Source organism: Girardinichthys multiradiatus, chromosome 4 (assembly GCF_021462225.1).
Source record: "Girardinichthys multiradiatus isolate DD_20200921_A chromosome 4, DD_fGirMul_XY1, whole genome shotgun sequence".
Lineage (NCBI taxonomy): Eukaryota > Metazoa > Chordata > Actinopteri > Cyprinodontiformes > Goodeidae > Girardinichthys > Girardinichthys multiradiatus.
The window spans coordinates 37,582,153-37,605,931 of record NC_061797.1 but is presented as its reverse complement, the minus strand read 5'-3'; the positions used below and the strand labels follow the sequence as shown (position 1 = coordinate 37,605,931).

The window sequence follows — 23,779 nt, the reverse complement described above, 5'->3', positions numbered from 1 at the left end:
ACAAGCAGATACACTGTATCAAATGTAGCAATATTCAGTCCAGGCATCCACAAATTGTAACAATATATACATGGAAAGGTGAACAGTGTTCAAACACCTGTCTAAAGATGCGAATTCATGGCTGCATCTGTTATTTGCTTCAGAGTACACTAAAACCAGCTTGTTTCATTCTTTAGTCAGACTTTTTTACTGTTTATGTTGGTTTAGTAACTATCACTAATTATGTCACTGTGGATGCAAGTCAGTTCTAAAGTCTGGAAAATAAGTATTGAACATGTCAATGGTTTTCCAATACATTTCTAATGGTTTACATTCACACCAGATGTTGGTAACAACCCCAATTAATCTACATATACAATGAATTAAAAAGATATTACTCTATAGAGTAGAATGAAAATAGAATGCATATTAAATACTCTTAGTGAAATCTATGGAACTTCAAGACATCTCCTGTGAAGAGAAACTAGTCTTAAGGGTTGGCAAGGTGTTATTTTTATCCATCACTTACCACAAACTGATTTAATCCTGGAGGTTCTGGTGGCTTGCTTTATGCACTCTGTTAATATGTTCTTTCCATAGATTTTTAATTGGATTCAAATCAGGTGATAGATAAATTCTTCCATCCATCCATCCTTCTTACAATTACATAAAGACTGACAGTATTTTTTTCCTCACAAACACCTTCATACCATGATATGCTCACCTTCAAACTTCAATATGGATATGTTGTTTTTGGGTAAATCTTAGGCAGATTTCCACCTCGAATTCTGATTTCATTAGATTAGACTATATTCTCCTGTCGTTGCAGTGGCTTGTGAAAATGTTTTGCAGCACACTTTATACACGCTTCAACATGTAATAAATAAATAGAAATTTTAAAAATGTAATTTCTTCCAACAGGCAGTTTGTATCTTGAAAATTTGTATTTGGAAACACATTTCCCCATTCAAAATAATGACAATAAAAATAATTTGTCCCTACCCCTTTTGTTACATTGCTCACAGCTAATCCTTTTAATCTGTGTAAAATGTGCAAAACAAAATACCTTAGTCAGTAACAGATGCAATATAATGGATTGTTTTATAGCCTGTAACAGAGAGGAACTCTGACTGCGGATCCCAGCAGACCTTGCATGTTCAGCACTGAAGTCTGGTAGCAACACATGCAGACATGTAGCCCAGAAGAGAGAAAACATGTGGACACGAACACTTAAATGTATGTACACGTCTGCTTCTCATCACCTGTTACAGAAAGCAGCCCTCTCTCTCTCCACAATCACAAGCAGATGAATTACACATGACTGATGTATTCTGCCTGCTTCTCATTGTTCACTGCAAACTCTTAAGTTTTGATGTTTACATCGCTGCTATAGATCTTGGTAAGCGGGCCATCTAAAGGGGTTTGTTGCTGTTATGTCACTCTTACATGCCAAAGGTGTTTTCCTGTTGTCTTTTCTTGTTGTACATATTCCAGTAATTGGAAGTTGATGAGATTGAGGCAAGCACAAATATGTGAGAACAGAACGGCATCATCTGAAGAGAAAAGGAAACTATTGTTTTTGTAAAGAAACATACTTTTTTTCTTTTTTTATGTGTCCTGTCCTGTCTTCGCATTTCAGGCATATCACATTGGCTGGCAGGGCACATTTGCTCTACAAAAAGGATATTGCTAGATAGAATGCTTATTGCGTGATTAACTTTATTTAATCGACACCGGATCCAACATCGAAATAGGCAGGCCACATTGATTAATGGTAAGGACATCAATGTGGACAGGCGAGCCAGGCTCCAGAAGGCTGCAAAAGTCTAAGGAAGACTTACACAGGGTGCCACCCCAGTTCAACCATATGCCCTGGGGTGCCAGTCTGAGGGGCAGACTGGGACTGTGTACTCTAGTCATATTGATAGGCCTTCACATACTTTTAGCCAAAAGCCATAGAGAGGTAGACAGTACCTGACAGCATGTAAAAAGATATCAGGTAAATCTCCCTTGCAGTTTGGACATGTGTTAGTAAAAGAGAAACCAATTGGAAATATCCTTTTTCCTGTAAATAGTGCGTGTTATGAAGAATTTTGTATTATATAGCTGATGGCATTTTGGGTCAAGACACTTATCTTTTTAATCTTGGTGTGATAATGGTAAACACAAAAAACAGCTGGACTATTTTTTATATCGAAAGATTCATGTTGTTGGAACAGACGTTAATTTTAATCAAATATTTGGTCAAACTTCAAAGACAACTATTTTGAAGAACAAAGCAACTAGATCAGACCTTATTGAACTTCTTCCAATGAATGAAATAAGGAACGGTAAGGTGGAAAATAATGTTGTATATTAAGGTTAATGTCTATGGGTTGTATTAGTTTTCTCTAGTGAGCAAAGTTTTTCATTAAATCCAAAAGTTGCAGGATGGTAGCTTTTGAGGACTGGAGTCGAGCACACCTGGCATAGAGTTTGCAGGTTGTCAGCCCATTGATTGCTGGAAATAATCATCAGCCCACCAGAAGAAGATGGGTGGATAATCAATTTTAATCCAAATATTACTAGTAATCCAAAACCCATTATGCCCAAGACTGGATCAGTCCATATTTTAACCAGGACTTTATTAGCAAAAGTATGTTGTTTTCAACCAAGCAATTTACGGAGTGTATAGAGTTAAGATGGAGGTATTGTCATCCTGTGAGTAACACTGAGATGGACTTTGTATTGATCACAGAATTGATTTCTAGATGGAGCAACATTTTCCACATGTACAACTTACAAAATCTTAATATTGTAAAATAGTTACATTTTTTGTCACTTAGTACAGAACGTTAAACTCATATATAAATTCATTACACATAAAGTTATATATTTTAAGCCTTTCTTTCTTGCAATTTTAATAATTATGGCTTACAAATAATAAAACCCAACATTGTGTGTCTCAGGAAATTGGAATATTGCGAAAAAGTTAAATACTAGGGCATGGCACTGGTGGTGTAGGGGTTAAGCACACCACCCATATATAGAGGCTACTGTCCTCGAAGCAGCCGTCCTGGGTTCGAGTCCTGGACCTGCAGCCCTTTGTCTAATGTCTTCCCCCTCTCTCTGCCCCTATTCCCTGTCTGCCTACTGTCAAGAAAAATAAAGGCCTCTAGTGCTGTAAAAAAATTCAAAGACAAAGTTAAATACTAGAAACAGATGGTGTCCTGCCCTAATTAGCTATTTAACTCAAAACACCTGCAAAGGTTTCTTCAGCTTCTAAATTAGAGGTGTCAAACTTGAGAGTCTGTGTCCTGCAATGTTTGATGTGTCTCTGCTTCATCATACCTGAATCAAATAATTAAGTCATCAGCAGAATTTGGGAAAACGTATTCATACTGAGGAGGTAAATCAACCATTTGATACTGGTGTGTTGGACCAGGGGCACATTTAAAAGTTGTGGGACACTGATCCTCGAGGACTGGAGTGTGTCCCCCACAAGCTCTAAATGGTCTCTCTGTCTGGGTCAGTAGGCTACACAATCATGGGGAAGACCGCTGACTTGACAGATATCCAGAAGGCATTGACACCCACCACAAATAAGGTAAGACACAAAAGGTCAATGCAAAAGAGGCTGGTTGAAATGCTGTATCCAAGCATAGTCATAATAAGTTGAGTGGAAGGAAAAAGGTGGTAGGAAAAGTTACACAAACAACAGAGATAACTGCTGCCTTGAGAGAAATGTCAAGCTAAATCCATTCAGGATCAGGCTGGAGTCAGCATATCAAGAGCCATTATGCACAGAAGAATCCTAAATGTGGGTTAAAATGTAACATTCCTCATGTCAAGTTACTCCTGAACAAGACAGAACATCAAAAAGTCTTACCTAGGGTATGGAAAGTCGTCTTTCAGATGAAAGTAAACGGACTTTTGCATTTCATTTAAAAATCAATGTCACAGAGTGCAAAAGAAAAGTGCAGAGGCAAAGAACCCACATTGCTTGAAATCCAATGTTGAAGTTTCCACAGTCAGTGATGATTTGGAGTGCCATGTCATCTGCTGGTGTGGTCCACTTTGTTTTCTGAAGTCCACAGTCATCGCAGCCACCTACCAGGATATTTTAGAGTACTTAATGCTTCCTTCATGCTGACAAGCTTAATGAAGATGATTATTTTATTTTGCAGCAGGACTGGCAGCTCCCAACACTACCAAAGGTACAAAAGCTGGTTCAATGACCATGGTTTTACTGCACTTAACTGGCCAGCAAACTCTCCTGACCTGAACCTCATAGAGAATCTGTAAGGGGAATTGTCAAGAGGAAAATGAGAAACACCAGAAACCAACAATGTAAATGACCTGCAGGCCACTATCAAAGCAACCTGGGTTTCCATTACACTTCAGCAGTGCCACAGGCTGAATGCCTCCATGCCACGCTGCAAAGATGCAGTAATTCATGCAAAATGAGGCCTGACCAAGTATTGAGTGCAAAGAAATTAACATGCTTTTCAGAAGCCTGACATTCCTGTTTAAAATATCATTTTTTGTTAATCTTATGTAATATTCTAATTTTCTAACACAGTTAATTTTGGGTTTTTATTAACTTTAAGCCATAACCATCAAAGGTACAAGAAATAAAGGCTTGAAATATTTCACTTTATGTATAATGCATCTATATGATTTATTAGTTTCACTTTTTGAACAAAGTGACAAAACATTTTCTTTCTCATCAAAGTACAACAACACTTCTTCTTGGTCTCCAGGCATCAGTGATGGTTCCATCAACTATTTGGTGCAGATTAGACTTTTGGTTTGGGTAGTGGCCAAAGTGTAATGTACCTGCTAAATAGCCACACCTCTGGTATGCATTTAGACAACGAAGCAGTCGACCCAGATAATTCAGTCCATCACTGTAGAACTAATGCTAGGAGTTTCCAACATCTTTCTTAAGTTTGCTGTCTTTCTTGTGTCTTTTTCTTTAAGTTTAAAGTTGCCTGCCACTTGGCAGTCTGCCAATTAGATGTAGTTGTTCTGTGTTTCTTGCCAACTCTTTGAGTCTGCAGTTCTGCTCTGTTATTTTCATGCACTCTCCTGAACCTGCTAGGTTCCCAGCTATCCTTTGCTATTATCTTCATCTGTGTTCATTTTACATTTCTTTCATCTAAACTGAATACCATTTAGTGTTTGGCATTGGCACCGATTGGCACCCTTAGCCCCAAAAAGTGGATCAAAAACTACTTTTTGGCAAGTAACAATAGCAGGGAAAATCATTACTGGGAAAAGGACTGAGTAAAAAGTTTCTCTCATCATCTATCAACACTGTATTCTGAGTTTTCATTAGTAACAGTAGTAGAGTAATGTAAAAGGAAGCTGTTTGTGAGAGGAATCTGTTTCTCAATTTTTGAGAAAGTGTTAAAATGTCTCAATTAAATGAATCACTGTATAACTCAGACATTTTAGAGAAACCGACTCTGAGAAACATTTACTCCTGCACTATAAAAAGCACACTAACCTATGAATAAACAGTCTGGTACCCCAACTGTACTGAAGCAGGATGGAAGGACCTGCAGCTTGCTACCAAGACTGCACAGAGGATTCTTTGGCTTCCCACTCACAAACCTAAGAGACCTCTACTCAGGCTGCCTCCATAAGAGACAATGAACATCAAAAAGGATAAACCAATTCCTATTCCCTCAGTCAAGAACTGTGAAGCCAAATCTTTCTAAGAGCCATAGACATTCTGCTAATGACCCCAATGCACACATTATGTCATGTATGCAACTTTGTTTATCATGTTTGGGTGATTAAGTTTCTTGCATTCAGAGTTGTCTTTGGTTTCTTCTTCTACCGCTGTGCCAGAACCGCACCCCTGGTTTTATATTTTTTATTAGTAGTAGTATTTTCATTTATATTTATTTTCAACTGTTGGTGTTGAGAATTTGGAAAGTTTGATAAAGATTTATTGTAGATATATGTAACCACTTGTGACTGGATGTGCCTAATGGGAATTATAATAAATATACAGGGATGTGAAAAAACATTTGGATCCTTTACAGATTCCTTCTGTTTTTTGGTGTTTTTTTTTTTTTTGTCACAATTAAATGTTTCAGATCAACTATCAGACTTTAATATCTGACAAAGATAAGCAGAGTAAATAAAAACATAAATCAAATTTTTTTTTGTAATTTAGTTTTACCACTATTATCAGGTTTGGTGAAACTGAATTAAACTTTTTAGCAAATGTTGCTTAATTCCTGATTTAACATTTTCACATAGGCCTAGATGGATTTGCATAGCTCTTTCCTCTAAAAATATAATCCTCATTAGAAAACTGCATGAAGTATTTACTCTGGTAATTTTTGTCTGATATTGAAATTAGTTTGATCAAAAACATTTAGGTGTGGCAAAAATAGAAGAAATCTGTAAGGAGGCTAATACTTTTTTTCAGAGCACAGTATTCTTCATGTGCAATGGCAATTTTGTTGGTTATTTTGTATCATTTTACTACTTTACATTAAAGAAAATCTAATTAAACCCGTTTGAATCATGTAAAATTAAATAATTATTCACTTCTACCTTTAGGGTTTGTGCATACTTACAAGCTTAGTATTATACAATGGCCATCCAGACTTAAATGAAGAGCAGCCAGTCCTGATGGAGGATATGAGTTGAGCATTAAACACCATGCTAACACTCCTTTATCTGGAATCAAACTGAGAGGGCGTTACAAACTTTGCCTGCACACGAAAGCTTTATGAGTCAGACTGTTTGTGTGTCAGGCAGCCATTCAAATTAACAAGTCAGTTAGTCAGTTAATTGTTAAGTCTAACACAACATTATTTATACTTTAAAAGGTTGTACACCAGAAAGGCATTTACTCTGGTAGCAACCCTTTTTAGCTCCCAGTTCAGTATTTATAAAAATAATGCATATTCTAAAATCTCAGAGAGACCACATCAACAAAGGTGTTCCCATGTGGAACCAACTGATAACCATTCCTGGTAATAATGTTCTAGAGAGGCAGGCGCAAGCAAAGGGTCCTAGGCCAAATCGAAAACATTTCCATGCTTCCAGTCAGACTCACTTCTTCTGCCCTGCAGGGAACAGTCATAATCACTTTTGACAAAGATAAAGCATCAACACCTCAACACTAACCTCTCTGAAATGACAGATTTACCACAAAGCTCTCCAATCCCAACGTTTAGCATATCTGAAACTTCTTGGTCATCAGCCTACACCAGACCTGATCTACAAGACAGAAATCTGGCTTCTGTCTTTCTGGAGCCACACGGAGTCCAGCCACAGAGACGGGAACTACACAGTGCAGGTTGAGATGGAGTCCAGGCCTTAAGCGGAGTCAGTCTGGGTCAGGTCTCACTTATGAACACATAAGATGTTTCTGGTTGACGCACTGGGCGGTGGTAAGAGGGGGTGATTGGACTTGGTGCTTGGGGAGATTTCCTGTAAAAGCTTGTTGAGAGTAAGGAATCATTACTTTTGCTTGGAACGATATAGTAATAATGTGGCATGACCTTTCATTATTAAATAAAGTACTTTTTAATTGAACTGAAATGAAAATACGGGGTGAGTTCTCTTTCAGAATCTCCAGCCAGATCTTCTTGGCAGTCACTAAATGTATTTACTTGGGATTCACAAATGTTTCACTAGATCGTTTCCAGTTAGGTGAAAGCAAACACTTGATAGGAGCCAAATGATCACAAGAATCAGTAACGCTATAGTTTAGCACTCAGTTCAATGCAATCCAATCCAGAAGGTAGAACAAAATATTTTCAGACTGACTTTAGAACCTCATCATGCATGGTAAAGGTTTCGGAGTAATAAAAGCAGAACAGTTTATTTTGAAAAATTAAACAGAATGCAGTTTAATGTCTAACAAGATATATGTGAATGTCAGGTTTAATGTCCAATGATTTCACAGGGACAAGCCTTACACAAGTTGTAAAATGTGTCCAAGCAGAAATCTTTGTCATGTAAACCTTTACCAATATTCTGGCCTTGAGCATTCAAGCTCTGTTTTTACAGTATCGTGGGTCAACGGAGTAAAAAAAAAAAAAAGAAAAACCTGTCTCATTTTATTTGTCTGCTACCCCTTCTTACCTGCATACCATGATCAAATACATTTAGAAGGTCATTTCTACAACAGATAGGTTTTGGTAAAAGCCTCAGGTGTGAAAAGTATACTTGTTTTTCGTGGTCGTTCTTAGATTCTCTGTGTCAACTACTGAAAGCCCTAAAGCCTTGTGATAGTGGTTAAACTGTAGCCAAGTTAAGCAAAACTATACTTATGCACAACAAAGAGAGTGAATGAATAAATCAGGGAAGTTGTTTTGCAGAAAACGATCAGATACATTTTTTGAGAACGAATGAAAAAAAGTGACTAACAGTAAAATGATACTAGACCCCTGCAAAGATGCTTCAGAGGCTAAACTCCAGGCAAAATTACCAATTCTGCATGACTCAGCCTTGAAGGTTTCTTGGCAAAAAATGCAAGAAACTTTTTCACCCTTGGATCACAGAACATAGTACATGCTAAACTATTTTTTTCTTTATTTGTTCTTTCAAATAATTTAGCAAGCTTTCAATCATGAAATCAGTCCGATTGAAAAAATTCAAGCATTACCTAATAGGAAAATGTGTTTCAGTTATATTTCTGTCTGTAGGAAAGATTTAGCTACAGTGAGCAACACTTTCCCTATGTAGCTTTTACTGATATTGGAACAATAAGACATTATGCAATTTGTTTCCTCATCTAAATAATTGAGCAAGTCCTCTTTCTTGAAATCAGTCCCATTGGCAAAATCAAGCTTTGCCTAATAGGAAAATATGTTTGGATGCTAGTTCTTTTCACATTTAATTACAGTGTGCAACAGTTTTGTAGTGTAAATCAACCTGTAAATTTGGAATTTTTGCTTGCAAACACACTTTGCTTTCCTACCCTCTAAGTTTGCCAGCTAGACTCTATGATTTAGCTAAAATGAGTATTTAGTATACAGGTCCTTCTCAAAATATTAGCATATTGTGATAAAGTTCATTATTTTCCATAATGTAATGATGAAAATTTAACATTCATATATTTTAGACTCATTGCACACTAACTGAAATATTTTAGGTATTTTATTGTCTTAATACGGATGATTTTGGCATACAGCTCATGAAAACCCAAAATTCCTATCTCACAAAATTAGCATATCATTAAAAGGGTCTCTAAACGAGCTATGAACCTAATCATCTGAATCAACGAGTTAACTCTAAACACCTGCAAAAGATTCCTGAGGCCTTTAAAACTCTCAGCCTGGTTCATCACTCAAAACCCCAATCATGGGTAAGACTGCCGACCTGACTGCTGTCCAGAAGGCTACTATTGACACCCTCAAGCAAGAGGGTAAGACACAGAAAGAAATTTCTGAACGAATAGTCTGTTAATAGACCCAACACTCTGGATGAGCTAAAGGCCGCTATCGAAGCATCCTGGGCCTCCACAAGACCTCAGCAGTGCCACAGGCTGATTGCCTCCATGCCACGCTGCATTGAAGCAGTCATTTCTGCCAAAGGATTCCCGACCAAGTATTGAATGCATAACTGTACATGATTATTTGAAGGTTGACGTTTTTTGTATTAAAAACACTTTTCTTTTATTGGTCAGATGAAATATGCTAATTTTGTGAGATAGGAATTTTGGGTTTTCATGAGCTGTATGCCAAAATCATCCGTATTAAGACAATAAAAGACCTGAAATATTTCAGTTAGTGTGCAATGAATCTAAAATGTATGAATGTTAAATTTTCATCATTACATTATGGAAAATAATGAACTTTATCACAATATGCTAGTATTTTGAGAAGGACCTGTAGTTGGTGTTTTAAAGTAATGAATGGTTTTCTGACCTTATGCTGTGTTGTGTTACCAATTTGCTAACATAAACATCATCATGATTGTGACCTCTGAGAGACATAGATCATGCATCTTTACAACCTCTGTCTCTCAGATGTGATATAGGAAGTCCAAATTTGCTAGTATAGTATTTCCTCCCCTGTCAACTTTTTGTCTGTACATATAATATGCAACTTTCATGTCCCTGATTGGTTGATCAACTCTTGTTGACTGAGTCCAGGTGGATGTGCAAGTTTTGTTAGAAGACTGGTCCAGACACATACGTTTTAGAAAGCTTTCATCTGTTACTTTTGGAGTCCATTCTCTTTGTAATGAGATGGTTCTAACATGACCCAATCCAGAGAATCTCCAGATATCAGAACCTGGGGCAAAAAAGACCACATCTGATGTTCTATCTTAAAGTAACATCTGTTGACAAAAGAAGTCACCACAGAGCCCTTATAAATCCCTCCATATGTTGCTGGGAGTTAAGTGTCCAAGCTACTGCACTTTGACAACTATTCTCCTGACTTTCTCTTCTTCACTGGACCAGTCACCATATAAATTATCATTTCATGACCTCCATTTCAAGCTGGAGACTATGCTATTGCAAAATGTATCTTGCGTTGTGTTGTGCAATGAAGCATTTCAGGTCCTCATCACTCCTCTGTAACCCTTTGCCTGCGTCTTGGCTTCCTTTTAAACAATTTTTTCTTTCACAATTTTTTTGACATACTTCTGGATTTCGGTAGTTGAATTCAATGTAACTGTTGACAGCAACAAACTGAAAGACAGTTGAAAAGGAAATGTAAAAATGATTATATGTGCCTTTTAAATATCTACAATATGAAAAAAAAAAAAAAAAAAACACAATGATCCTCCTGGGAGAAAGGGTAATTAAAGCAAAAACAAAAAACACTAAATACAGCATAAAAATGTTAAGAACAGAATGAAGCCAGGGTAAAACTGGATTTGTCTCTACATTTAGTAATTATTCCTTTTTTAATGTTAGCCATAGCCTGATCTCTCATTCAAGATGTTATAGGGTTTTATCTTTTGCACATTTGAGCCTGGCAGCGTTTTTTAACCAGAACATGTTAATCAAGTGAAAGCATAGTTTAGCAAGGCCATCATTTCTCCATCAGACTCTGCAGCTGAGAGTGTTTAGAGGGAGGGCAGTAAATTAACTCTGATCACAAACCTGCTGTAGCTGCCAGTAGCACAGTCAATGCCGAAACAATTCACATATAAACATGCAAGCTCATAGACACTCAATATCCCTTATACTCTTCACAGTATATTTGCTCGCTTGTTTTGACATTTGCCTTTAGAGCTAATCTTTTTGTACAAACCCACAAACACTTATGAGCCAGAGGTATTTTATATAAATTTCAATTCATTTTCCCTCAAAGACAGCATCTAAGCCTATTTTCATATTACTTAGTACAAAGAAAAAAGGTAAAAGCAAAGCCATAAACATAAAAAACACAATACACTCACAAGTCAAATACCCTGCTTGAAGCAGGTCATGCTGAGTGTATACCTATTTAAGTACCATTTGCTTCATAGTTTTGATTGCAGTTAAGACCGCTTTGTCTGGGAAGGTGTGAACTTTTCCAAACATTTAGCATGTCTTTTTTAATAAAACCTTTAACAAAATCTCACAGTACTACTTTGTTGCAAAACTAGTTTCATGCCAGAATAAGAAATAAAAGAAGAGAACCCATAATGTAGGAAAACAATGTGAAGCCGATGTTAAGACAGCAATGCTGTAGGTACAAATTGAAAAATTGAAAACCACAGGTCAGCAACAATAATTGGACCTGGCAGGTGTGTCAAGCTTCAGGTTTCTCCAAATGTCTCTTGGTTTATATGAGCTCAAGGCAAAAAACCTCACAATTGATAAGTATTTATTTTTAATCCCTCTTGCAAATCTCCAAGCACAACTATGGATGTAATATATAGATTAAACACACAGATTTTCCTCTCTAGCTTGTGAATTCAGAGCACATTGTTAGTATTTAGAAGGTTACACTTCAGTAACTCCAGTACATTCGTAAATACACACAAATTAGTCTTAATGAAACTCCCAAAAGGCCTGCAACTAAAGTAACTAAGCAAAAAACACATGCATGCAAAGGGAGAACATGAAAACTCTGTGCCGAAAACCCTCAGACTGGGATGCAAACCTTTGATCTTCTTGTTGCAAGGGGACAGTGCTAACAACTGAGTGCAGTCCAATTTTAGTATTATCTTTTTATGAATATTTACAAGCAAATTCACCATTGTAAGAAAGGCAGTGTTTAAAGATGATCGGCACAACCAGCCAAAAGATGAAGTGTTCAAGCATGTCGTTCTTTCCTGCAATCACAATTTACTGAAAAAAAAGGTTGCAATGCAAAATATGCTGCTTTCAATTCACCCCAGAACTAGAAAGAGGATCTGCAAATATCAGTTTTTTGCAAACTGCACAAAGTGATCAGACTAACTACTAGTAGTAATACAAGGAAATTATATATTTCTTTATACTTTATTTATTTAAAACTGTAAGAACAGGTTCCCTACAACTCAGAAGTTGTACAGTACTCTGGATGATGAACGATTTAATGATACAAACCAACAAAAGTGCAAATAAATAGTTTTAAACTGAGTTAAACCACAACATTCAACCAAGCATGCTGTGCCACTTAATGTGATTAGTCTTTATGACAAAACACAACAAACTGGTCAATTTTAAAGGGAACATATCATGCTTTTAAATCCTTCCTATTCACACTTAAATCATTCAGTTGTGGTCTATATAAAGTGGAACTGCAATGTTTTGATAACAGATACAATTATATAGCGCCGCAGAAATTTTCATTCTCAAATTAATCAACAGTTGTCAACAACAGAAGACTTGTCCATCCAGCTTTACAATGCAAAACTGTTTATGTGTTAATACTATTCAAAACACACAGAACGGTTAAGTGATGCAGACAACAGTGAATCTGGAACATATGCTTTCTGGGTATGTGTTGTACATACAGTATCTAACTTGGATCTGAGAATGACATCATGCCTAACTTAACTTGTTCTAGTTGTTTTTGAAAACTAGTGGAATTTGCTAATCAGTGAGCAGACTTTTTTTTTTCTTTTTTTACAATATATTGCTCCTTTTACAATTTGTTTTACTATGCAAGGTAGCCATATTGGATTTTGAGGATTGGTTATGAAGCTCAGACTTTCCCTTCCACAATTCTGATTTCAGGAGACCTTTCCCTTAATTTTCCAACATGAAACACATTTTTACTGTTAATTTCTTAGAAAAAAATGGATTGCAAAATTTAATTGCATCTTTTAGAACTATGAGGCAGTGCTTTAATGTAAATTTCTGGCCGAACTAAAATGAAAAAGAAAGTAATATTTGTGTTCACATGCTACATATCAATATGGTCTAACATGAAGTCATCTGCAAAATCCATTTGATCTTGGTCTGTTTGGAATGGCAAACAAAGGAAACATGGCAACAAAAACAGAACCTCATCTAATTGGCTTCCTCCAGCACCACACATCTCCTACTAAGTCAGAAATTAAACTCAGAGGCCATTACGGTCTACGTCATGGCCTGGCATCACACCAGACCTGGTGCCTTATTTATTTAAAGATCTTCTTAGGCCAACAACCACAATCTAAGCCAAAGTGTGGCCTCAAATTAAGCTTATCTCACAGTCATATGTGATGTATCACAAGCTAAAAGTCCTATGACCTGTTTATATTGTATATTGAATAATGTCTTATTGTCTTTATGTCTTTATTTTGGCAGAGGGGGTATATTTACGTCTGTGATTAAATGTCAGTTACTAAATTCAAACCTCAGAAACTGTTTAATTTAGAGGAAGGAGCTAAAATGGGGCCTAAAACTCTATATGCCATACCTTTAAACCATTGTATGTTTCACATTATCTTTTTAAAGTCGCTCAAAACCAGCCTCTCCATTAATGATTCAGCAGCTTAACCAAATTTGATGTTTCTGTGTTGTGGTTTAGTTACTATTTTTCTTGAGCCTAATACTTTTCTCTCTTGTCACACTTCTGGTTTTTAGGTTAGAATGAAGCCCTGACCCCTTGAGGGACATGCCTTCCCAAAACTCCTTTAGTTTTGGATATAAACTGAGAAAATTCAGGTCCAAGCACTGTTTTGCTGTTTCAGAGCCAGCACATGTGGAAACAGAAAGCCACGGAAAGGAATAATAATGTGCTAAAGGCTAAGAATATTCCTGTTTTCAATGGTAATGTTACCGGAGTGATGAATAACTAAAAAAAGGTAAAGAGGCACTGCTGTTGGCTGATGTATAAAGTATAATGACACATTTACAGACACTCGGAATTATTATTCATTCTCAGGAAATGAGCATTTTTTTCTCCCAAGAGGGTACTACAGTTTCCAGTCAAGGATCTGTTGTGAAGTTGTGGAAACGACACAGCAGGGTGGGTTAGTGGTTGCTGAAACCTTTCCATAACCCTGGAATAAATCAGAATCAGTGCTCCCAGCAGACATCGACAGCCACTTGTTCAGCCAAACTGTCCTTGAGCAAATCTCTGCTCTGGGAAACAAAAGTGAGCTAAATAATTGAATGTAAATGCGTATTATGGTCTAGACATATACAGCTAATGGAAAACGTCAGCAGCGATGCAGAGAAAGGTTATACAACGTACCTGAAACAAGTGCCATTCTTCCCTCCGGCTCTGACACAGGAATACTCCACAGTCAGGATTTTATTATCTGGACACTCCATCCTAAGAAACGGAGTACACAAAGACAGAAGAATGGATATGACTGACCCTCCCTGTTTTAAAGCAGTGCTAAAAGATAAATCCTTTTAAACAGGGAGACGAGATTAGGAGAAAACTGAGCACCAACCGTCCAGGAGAAGTTCATGTTTATGACTTGTTCAATCTTTATAGTTTGAACTATGACCTTTTGACACAGAGCCCTAAAACTGATTGATTGTGATATCTTAAAATGAGTTTTTTAAACTCTAATACTTTATTTTTCAAGTTAATCACTGTAGTATTTTTATTTTGGTGATTTATACTGAACATAGTGAATACAGATCTGTAACCTGAAACTTCCAAACTTGTCATTACTTTGTCATTAAACACACCTTTAACACACATTTAATTACTTAAAAAATAATTTACCAGAAATCCATCATCTCACTTCCATATGATACATAGCAGCAGTAGAATCAAGTCCCTTTGCTTTCTTTTCTTTCTAATACAATAACTTTGATATTTGTTTGTTATTTGATGGCTTGCATTACTGTGTGATCATAGTGTGAACATTTCAGATGTGTCTAAACTAAAATAAATGTTTTTTAAAGACCATGATATATATTACATAAAAATCTCAACGCATTACAAAGCAAATAGCCTGAGTCTTACAAAACTTATTTTTTTTACATTTTGTCTAATTACAGCCCCAAATGTCAATGTATTATTGTAGGATCTTATGAGATGGCCTGCATTTGTAACCTGGCCTTATCTGACATTGCCTAAGTCAATATTTTGAGAACCCTTTTGTACTGTGATTACAGCTGCAGGTCCTTTGGAGTATGTCTCCATCAGCTTTGCACATCTAGACACTGAAATCTTTGCCCATTTGTCATTACAAAAAACTCCAACTCAGTCAGATTGGAAAAAAAGCATCTGTGAACATCCAATTACAAGCCTTGGCACATATTCTCAATTGGATTTAGGACTCTGGACTTTGACTGGGCCAGTCTGACATGAAAATGCTTTGATCTAAACCATTGGAGCTCAGGTTGTATGTTTAGGCTCATTCTGCTGCAAGGTGAATGTCCGGCCCAGTCTCAAAATCCTTTGCAGTTCCTAGCATGTTTTCTACCAGGATTGCCCTGTATTGAGCTCCATCCATCTTCCTATCAACTCAGACCTGTTTGTCTATCCCTGCTAAAGAAAAGCATTTCCCACAGCGTGATGCCATTATGTTTCACCATGAGGATTGTACATTTACAATTTTCCACTGCACATAGACTTTACATGTAGGCTAAAAGGTTCATTGTTGGTCTTACATGAGGTGAGCACCTTATTTGATTTTTTTTTACTGCGTCCCCTAGATGGCTTGTGAAAGTCATTAAGCAGGACTTCTCGTGGCTTTCTTTTAACAATGGTTTTCTTCTAGCTGCTCCATTGGAGTTGTGGATCTCTGCAGCTCCTTCAGTGTTACCATGGGTCCTTGGCTGATTCTTTGGTTAATGCAGTTTCCCCTTTCTGCGAGCTTAGGTTGATGCAGCCATGTCTTTGCATTTCTACAGCTGTGCCATACCTTTTCCAATTTCTGATGATAGATTGATTGGTGTTGTGTGAGATGTTAAAAGCTTGAGTATTGCTACATAAGCTTGTATAAGCTTAAGAAATCCTGCTGAATATTTCTCCACAACTTTACCCCTGACTTTCTGGTGTTTCCCTTGGTCTTTATGATGCTATTCATTCTCTAATGTTCTGTAACAAACCTCTGAGACCTTCACATACTATGAGTTTCAATTACACATAGGGGGACTCTGTTTAGTAATTAGGTGACTTCCCAAAGCAGTTGGGAATTTATTTAGAGGTGTCAGAGTAATCAGAGGGGATAAATACAAATGCAAGCTGAATTTCTCAGCTTTTTATTTGTAAATTAAATTGTAATCCGTTTCATTTTCCTCTCTATCTGAAACCAGATTCTCATCAGTGGGTAAACAAATCATTAGTGGTTTAAGTTGATGTTCAGCAGGTCCTGACTGACATCCACCTCCTCACCTCCTGACCTGCTCTCAACGGGTACCTGAATAACATCCGTCATGTTATGCATAAGCAGAGGCAACATTTGGCAGGCAGCTAAGCTGCCGGAGTTATGCCAAAAGTGATGGTCTGGCAAAAAATCTGTTACAACCCTGAGTTCTGCTCGCTGCGTCTTTTTGGAAGTCAGATTAGACGCACCAGAGTGGCTCATCCACAGGACTCCTCTTTGACAACTTGCTCGAAGAAACCAATAAAACAAAGTAATTTCTATTAGGGAATTGCCTCTGTGCGCAACCCTGACGGTAGAGTACTTGTTTGGAGTTTAAGTTAGATACAATTTTGGCTATTCAGCCAAGAACGTTGCCAAGTTTAGTCAACCCACGCGAGTTAAGGAAAACGTGCTTTTAAGTGTTTTATTTAAGAATGGATGAAAGGTAATAAAAGTTTAGTGAACCTAACTGAATGGATTGGTTAGGCACAAATGATTTGCCACTTTACCTTGATGTGTCCACTGAAATCGTCGTCCTGATAGAGCTGGCCCCAGATTCCCACAGGAAAACAGCACAGATAGCCCCAAACGGTAGAAGAGTCGCCCCATTAATTTGACCCATGTCCCTCTTTACGCTCCGGGACAGATGATCTGCTGAAGTAACACTTAACATCCGCCAAATGTCTCCTTGTGTCAGTAACCCTCGTAGGTAGTGCAATTCATAGCACATAAATATTAGAAATCGTAATCAAGTGTCCCGCAGAGATGGCGCGCACAGAGGCTGTAGGATGAGTGCGCGGCGCGTCCGGACTCCCTGTCCTAACTTCATGCAGTGAGACAGACCCCTTGGAGAGCTACTGAAGGCTTCACAGCCCGTTGCGCTCCCACTAATCCCTCTGGATTTACATTCCTGCCTCCAAAAAAGAGACTAGCAGCAACTGAGTATACAGCCTGACTGCGTAATGGTGGTGGCGTCACAGCCAAGACGTAAAAAGAATACATGAAAAAATGTTGGGAGTTTTATGATGATGCAAAAGCCATTCATCGCCTAAGTCTCTGTCTCTCTCTTTTATTTCTTTACTTACAAATTATTTGCAAATTAGGAATTTTAATCTCATTAGCGTTATTCAAGACTGCCTTTCTTCAGCGCCCCCGGACGTCTGTGAATATTTTATACCAATACGGCTTCCAAAATGAAACTACATAAAGATTGAATTTACTCCTCCCTTTTTGATTGTTTGTTTAGTGTAGGCTATTTATTTACTAACTGAAAATGTTTTGCCTATAGCAAAATACTTCAAAAGGTTGTTAAGCATAATAAAAAATGTATTAAAATGTGTTTGGATTCCATAGTTTTCTTTGACACAACTTAATATATTTTGTTATGTGTTTTGATGTAAAAGAAACACTATGATGTATTTAGATCTAAATACGGAAATCTGAGTTGGAAAAAATGTTCAGATTTAAAAAAAAATCCGACAAGTGGAACTCCAGAGATACTTCTGAATCTTTTGTTGTCCTGTTTTAGGCAGTGTTAATATTACAGGACAATTTTTAATTTTTTTTTGTATTTCAAAAGAATAGAGCATTTACAGAGAGAAAAACTATTGACCATTCCTCTGTTATGTACCCCTCTGCTTACTTCATGGGTTCTCTGCATGATTTATTTCTGATCGTGCATAATCATAGAGGTGGTTTGATTTTGTATCTGTTGATTGATTTTTGTGTTTATTTGACCATATGTTTTTGATCATTATCCCACTACAAGATCCAATAACAACCCATTTTCCTGTACTGGTAGGTCATATTTTTCTTTAAAATTCCCTTGTGTTTTAAAATAATCATGATGCCATCCATCATGAAAAAGATAAAGGCCCCACAGCATCTCCCAACATACTCAGCAGTGGGAGTGAGGCACATTTTATATTTTGTTTTAATGTCCAGGCTGATGTTTGCTTTAAAGTTCATCCTGACCGATGAACTTACATTTCCCTTACTTGAACAACGTGTGCTCTGGTCTTTCCCATTTTGATGGAATGGCTAGAGAATTTGGCTGTTTTGTCAAATCATAGTTTTACTAGTTAGTTGTTGATGCTCGACTTGCTTGAAAAATGCTTCAATAGCATTGAAGTTTTTAGTCAAACAATTATTGAAACAATTATTGATGTGAGAAAAGACTGATTTATTTAAAAGGTTTTCACACATCTTTAGCAGGGGCGTCAGTACATCTCAAGGGGGCTGTTTACTAGATCATATCCATTTAGATAGTTTTGTTACATTTTGTTCCGGAGATGGTAAGAAGGGGACTTTACAATCATGTTGCCATCTGGTTGTAAAACTAAACTTGATCACTGGAAAAGTTGGGAAAGAGTGGGGTGTTGTCTTAGAAAAAACTAATTATGAAATGTTACAGCCGTTCCCTGTATAAGCATAGGCTCTTAAAAGGCGCGGGATGATTCGAAATATGATAATCTGAAGTGTTCCTAAGCAGAATGTGTAACAGGGTTCTCTCTAAGGACCGATGTGCACTACATTGCAGTTATTTGCTTGTGTTTTATTTGCAATTAGACAAAATGATTCAATAAAACATTTTGGAAGACTAACAGTCTTAAACTAACAAGTTAAACCCTTTTGCAGAACACTTATCTATGTTTATCTTGGAAAAGCTATTGAAGGTGGAGGGTGAAAGTGTCTGGCTGAAAAAAAAAGACATGGTTTGTAAAAAAACCTAGTTGTAGAGGTCTTTTTCATACATAATAATTATCCAGTCATTATCATTGTTGTTGTAAGCAAACATGCAATCACAGCCTGATTGCTTGAGATGTAAGTTTGCCATAGGGTTTTGCCTTTGACCAAACACAGTGCAATCTGATTAACCTAGCTTACCATATGCACAATGAACACAATGAAGAACTGGAGTATGTGAGCTGGGGAACTGTAGACCCGTATGTACTGTGTGTTTTTTTAATTACTGTTGTGAAAAATGGCTCTTATTTGGCACCCAGATCTCAAACATTACTGTAAAGCAAGCTAAAAAGAGGCTGTGTGATATGTAGCTAACAAAAGCAACATTAATCAATGTTAAGGCCAAATCTAGTGAGCAAAAGGAGTAAATCAGAGCCAAATGTTCTGAAACATAAAAAGGTAAAAAATCAATTTAATAACAGATGACACAATAATGTTCCAAAATAGTTTAAAGATTTGTTGTCACTGTATGAACCTTCCAGACCACTCAGATGTTCTGGTTGTCTGGTAGTTTACTCTGCATACCCAGAATCAGAACCAAACATGCCGAAGCAGCATTCAGTTTTTATGCTCCACTAATCTGGAACAAGCTTCCAGAAAACTGCAAAACGCTGAATCCCTGAGTTCTTTTAAATCAAGAATAAAATCCCATTTGTTTTGGGTTGCCTTTGACTGTTCAATTTAAACTATTAACTGAAACATTTATTTCAGTCTGTAGTCCAATTTTTCTTTACTTTCTTCTATTATGCCAATGGGATTGGTCAGAGTTCTCTCACACATTTATGATGAGGCAAGGCAGGTTTATTTGTATAGCACATTTCAGCAACAACACAATTCAAAGTGCTTTGCTTGATGAAAACATAAGAAAAGAAAGCAGAAAAAAGTACATAGCCTACTCTTTGAGGACAGAATAGCACAGTGGTCAGTGCATTGTCTGATGATTCTAGGTACTCTGTACTTAGTGGTGGATGGTATTATTACATGCCATTAAATAAAAAAACATCTGGCTTTATTCAGCGAAAAAGAATATTGCTGAAATTACGCATGTACTGTGTACACACCTGCATATGGTATCCAGCATGTCAAATTAAACGGTGCAGACTCCTTTGGCTCCATTCCCCTCCAGAATCAAATAAATTCATAAAATACATAAAGCAACATCATTAAAGAACCACAGCAAAAGGCAGCTGTTGAAATGGAGGGCTCTGCCTCATTATTATGACCACACATGCAATGATTTCTCTTGTTCCAATGAAGGAGAGTCTCTTTTTTCCTTGGTTTGTGGCTTTTATGTAGTATCTATCTAGATAGTATAGGCCTCAGGGAGGAAATGTGCATTTCACGGAGAGGTGAGGATACATTTGCTATGCTAACAATTTAAAAACAAATTTTTTTAAAGCTTATCTGTGAAAAACATTAAAGCAAAAATGGAATTCTCCTAAAATGTATAAAATAGAAATGGTTAAGATAGCCCTTTACTATAACACGTCAAAAGAGCGTTGATTTGGAGGGTCTGATTGCATACGCAAACCAAACTTTTTAAGTTGTTAATTGTAAAAATGTTTTAAAACCACCACATGGTGCAAAGTCATCTCTGTCCAGTATCTACCTGTGTTTGTAAAAATATTTTAGTTATCCACTGTGGCGTTGACTTTGCAGCAATCCCTCATACCAAGCATGCATGAAGAAACCTCCTGCAGAACCCGGCTCAGTGTAAGCAGTTATCTGCCATGACCGACTGGGGGTTTAAGAGAACAGAGCATACACACAAAAGAACACAGAACTGATCCAGGAGTACTTTCTATGTCACAGAAATGTGGAACATTAAAGGCAGTAGTAGCTCCTTTAGTGGCTTCATCTAGGAAAGAAACACAGCTAAGCACATAAGTTCTGAGCCAGTTTTCAAGTTTAGAGTATGAAAGAGAGCAGATGCAGTTAGCCACAGTGAAAGCAATTTTTTTAATGCACAGAAGACAACTAGATCTTTGATCTTTCTGTATCCCATCAGAACTTTTTGTATGCCTATTTGATTTATTTGTAATTGCACTCCTCCACAGCAATCAGTAATATTGTCTTAATTATCTGATGGGGACACCTACGAAACATGTCCTGCGGTTTTTATCGCATGTCTGTAGCTTGGTTACAGATGGCTGTATGCCTCTCTTATCAGAGAGAACACCTGAACCAGAACCAAACACACAAATGGTCCTTGAAAATCGTAACAGGTCTTGTCAATGGTGAACCTGTTTTGCAATAAAACTTACACAACATAAATAGTTGGCAGAAATAAAAGTTATTAAACTGACATTTGGCTGACCTTTGAATAAATTATTTGACTTCCTTTCTCTCAGTATTTCAGTCTGTTGGATTTAGTTTTAGAGCCAGCAACACATTTCCACTCTTTAACATCCAAAGATTTTGTTTGTGTCTTTTTTGTAACGTATCATGTCTTTCTTTAATCAAATGCTGAAGTCAAGATTCAAGTATGTGGCATCTTTGTTCTATTGAAAAATGAAAGGAACTGAATATTAAGCAAACATTCTGAAAAAACATTATATAAAACATGACCCAGCATTTGTTGGAAAAGCCTATACTGGCACAACATTTTCTACAGCTAGCCACTAGGTTTGCACACATATTTGGAAGAATTTGGACTCGCTGCTATATATAGAAATTCTCTAAATCTTTTAGGTTTATTGGCTCTTGCTAAGCAACTTAAACCTTCAGCTCCCTACAAAGTTTTTTCTGTGGATTGAGGCCTGGAAACTGTCTTCACACTGAGCTTCACAATGGTGTCGATTCTCAGTCATCCAGGAAATGACTATCCCAAGTGCTTAAATACAGTTCAACTGGGAAGATGAGTCAAGGCACCAACAGTGCAGCCTTGACTCATCTCCTCAGGCTATTATAGAATCAGAATAAGCTTTATTGGGAAAGACTGTGTGCACAAACAAGGAATTTGACTTCAGTTTCAAGGGATCACAATAAAATAAAGATAATGAAACACTATGTATGTGTATGTGTAACTACAGCCAATTTATAAATATAAACAGTTTGTGTTTGGGATGTATGGGGTCTGCAGAGATGTTAGCTGCTCTTTACTGACCCTAGACTTGTAAAAGTTCTGGATGGAGGGAAGGCCAGCCTTGATGATCCTCTCTGCAGACCTACTTGTTTGTTGAAGTTTGGACCTGTCCTGTTTATTGCATAAGCTAAACCACAAAGTGATGAAAGGACAGATTGAATAATGGCAGTGAAGAAGATGACCAGCTGCTCCTTAGGAAGATTGTACTTTTTGAGTTGCCACATGAATTACAGTCTCTACTGGGCCTTCTTCCCCAGGTACTGGAAAAGGGTGGTTCCTAGGAACTGGAAGTGATCCACAGTGTTGTTGAGGATGGTGAATGAAGAAATTCTCACGTCCACTGTCTTAAGTGCTTTAAGTTGAAATCAGCAAAATAATTGCTAACATATATACTTGTAATTGAGCTAGAAGCTGATGTTGATGAAGATATTTGAACAAAGATGTCTGCTTATATTGAAACTGTTAAAAGTGTGTGTCCCCTGTCCACTGTTGTGATGTGTTTGCTCCAGAGGAGGGTTTGCTGCAAACAACCACTCAATGCAATCAGCTGGGTTTTCTCAAGTAGACAGCATTTTACCAGTTGACACTTCAAAATAATTGGGTCTAAATCTTAATCTGACTGCTCTGAATTAGTTTACACTGATATGAACTGGACCGACTGAACTGAATTGGAGATATACAGGGGTTGGACAATGAAACTGAAACACCTGTCATTTTAGTGTGGGAGGTTTCATGGCTAAATTGGACCAACCTGGTAGCCAGTCTTCATTGATTGCACATTGCACCAGTAAGAGCAGAGTGTGAAGGTTCAATTAGCAGGGTAAGAGCACAGTTTTGCTCAAAATATTGAAATGCACACAACATTATGGGTGACATACCAGAGTTCAAAAGAGGACACATTGTTGGTGCACGTCTAGCTGGCGCATCTGTGACCAAGACAGCAAGTCTTTGTGATGTATCAAGAGCCACGGTCTCCAGGGTAATGTCAGCATACCACCAAGAAGGACGAACCACATCCAACAGGATTAACTGTGGACGCAAGAGGAAGCTGTCTGAAAGGGATGTTCGGGTGCTAACCCGGATTGTATCCAAAAAACATAAAACCACGGCAGGCCAAATCACGGCAGAATTAAATGTGCACCTCAACTCTCCTGTTTCTACCAGACCTGTCCGTCGGGACCTCCACAGGGTCAATATACACGGCCGGGCTGCTATAGCCAAACCTTTGGTCACTCATGCCAATGCCAAACGTCGGTTTCAATGGTGCAAGGAGCGCAAATCTTGGGCTGTGCACAATGTGAAACATGTATTGTTCTCTGATGAGTC

The 23,779-nt window shown here is 37.4% G+C and overlaps 1 protein-coding gene across 1 annotated transcript in view; it reads right to left on the bottom strand.

Moving 5' to 3' along the window:
• The window catches only part of LOC124866474 (collagen and calcium-binding EGF domain-containing protein 1-like), a 42,397-nt gene extending 24,813 nt beyond the window's left edge, over nucleotides 1–17,584 (bottom strand). The window contains exons 1-2 of the mRNA XM_047362272.1: nucleotides 17,133–17,584; nucleotides 14,547–14,627 (exon numbers count right to left, since the gene is read on the bottom strand). Of these exons, the coding sequence (XP_047218228.1) occupies nucleotides 14,547–14,627; nucleotides 17,133–17,353 (302 nt within the window). The 5' untranslated portion in view covers nucleotides 17,354–17,584. The remainder of the gene's footprint in view (nucleotides 1–14,546; nucleotides 14,628–17,132) is intronic.
• Between the last annotated feature and the right edge of the window lie 6,195 nt (nucleotides 17,585–23,779).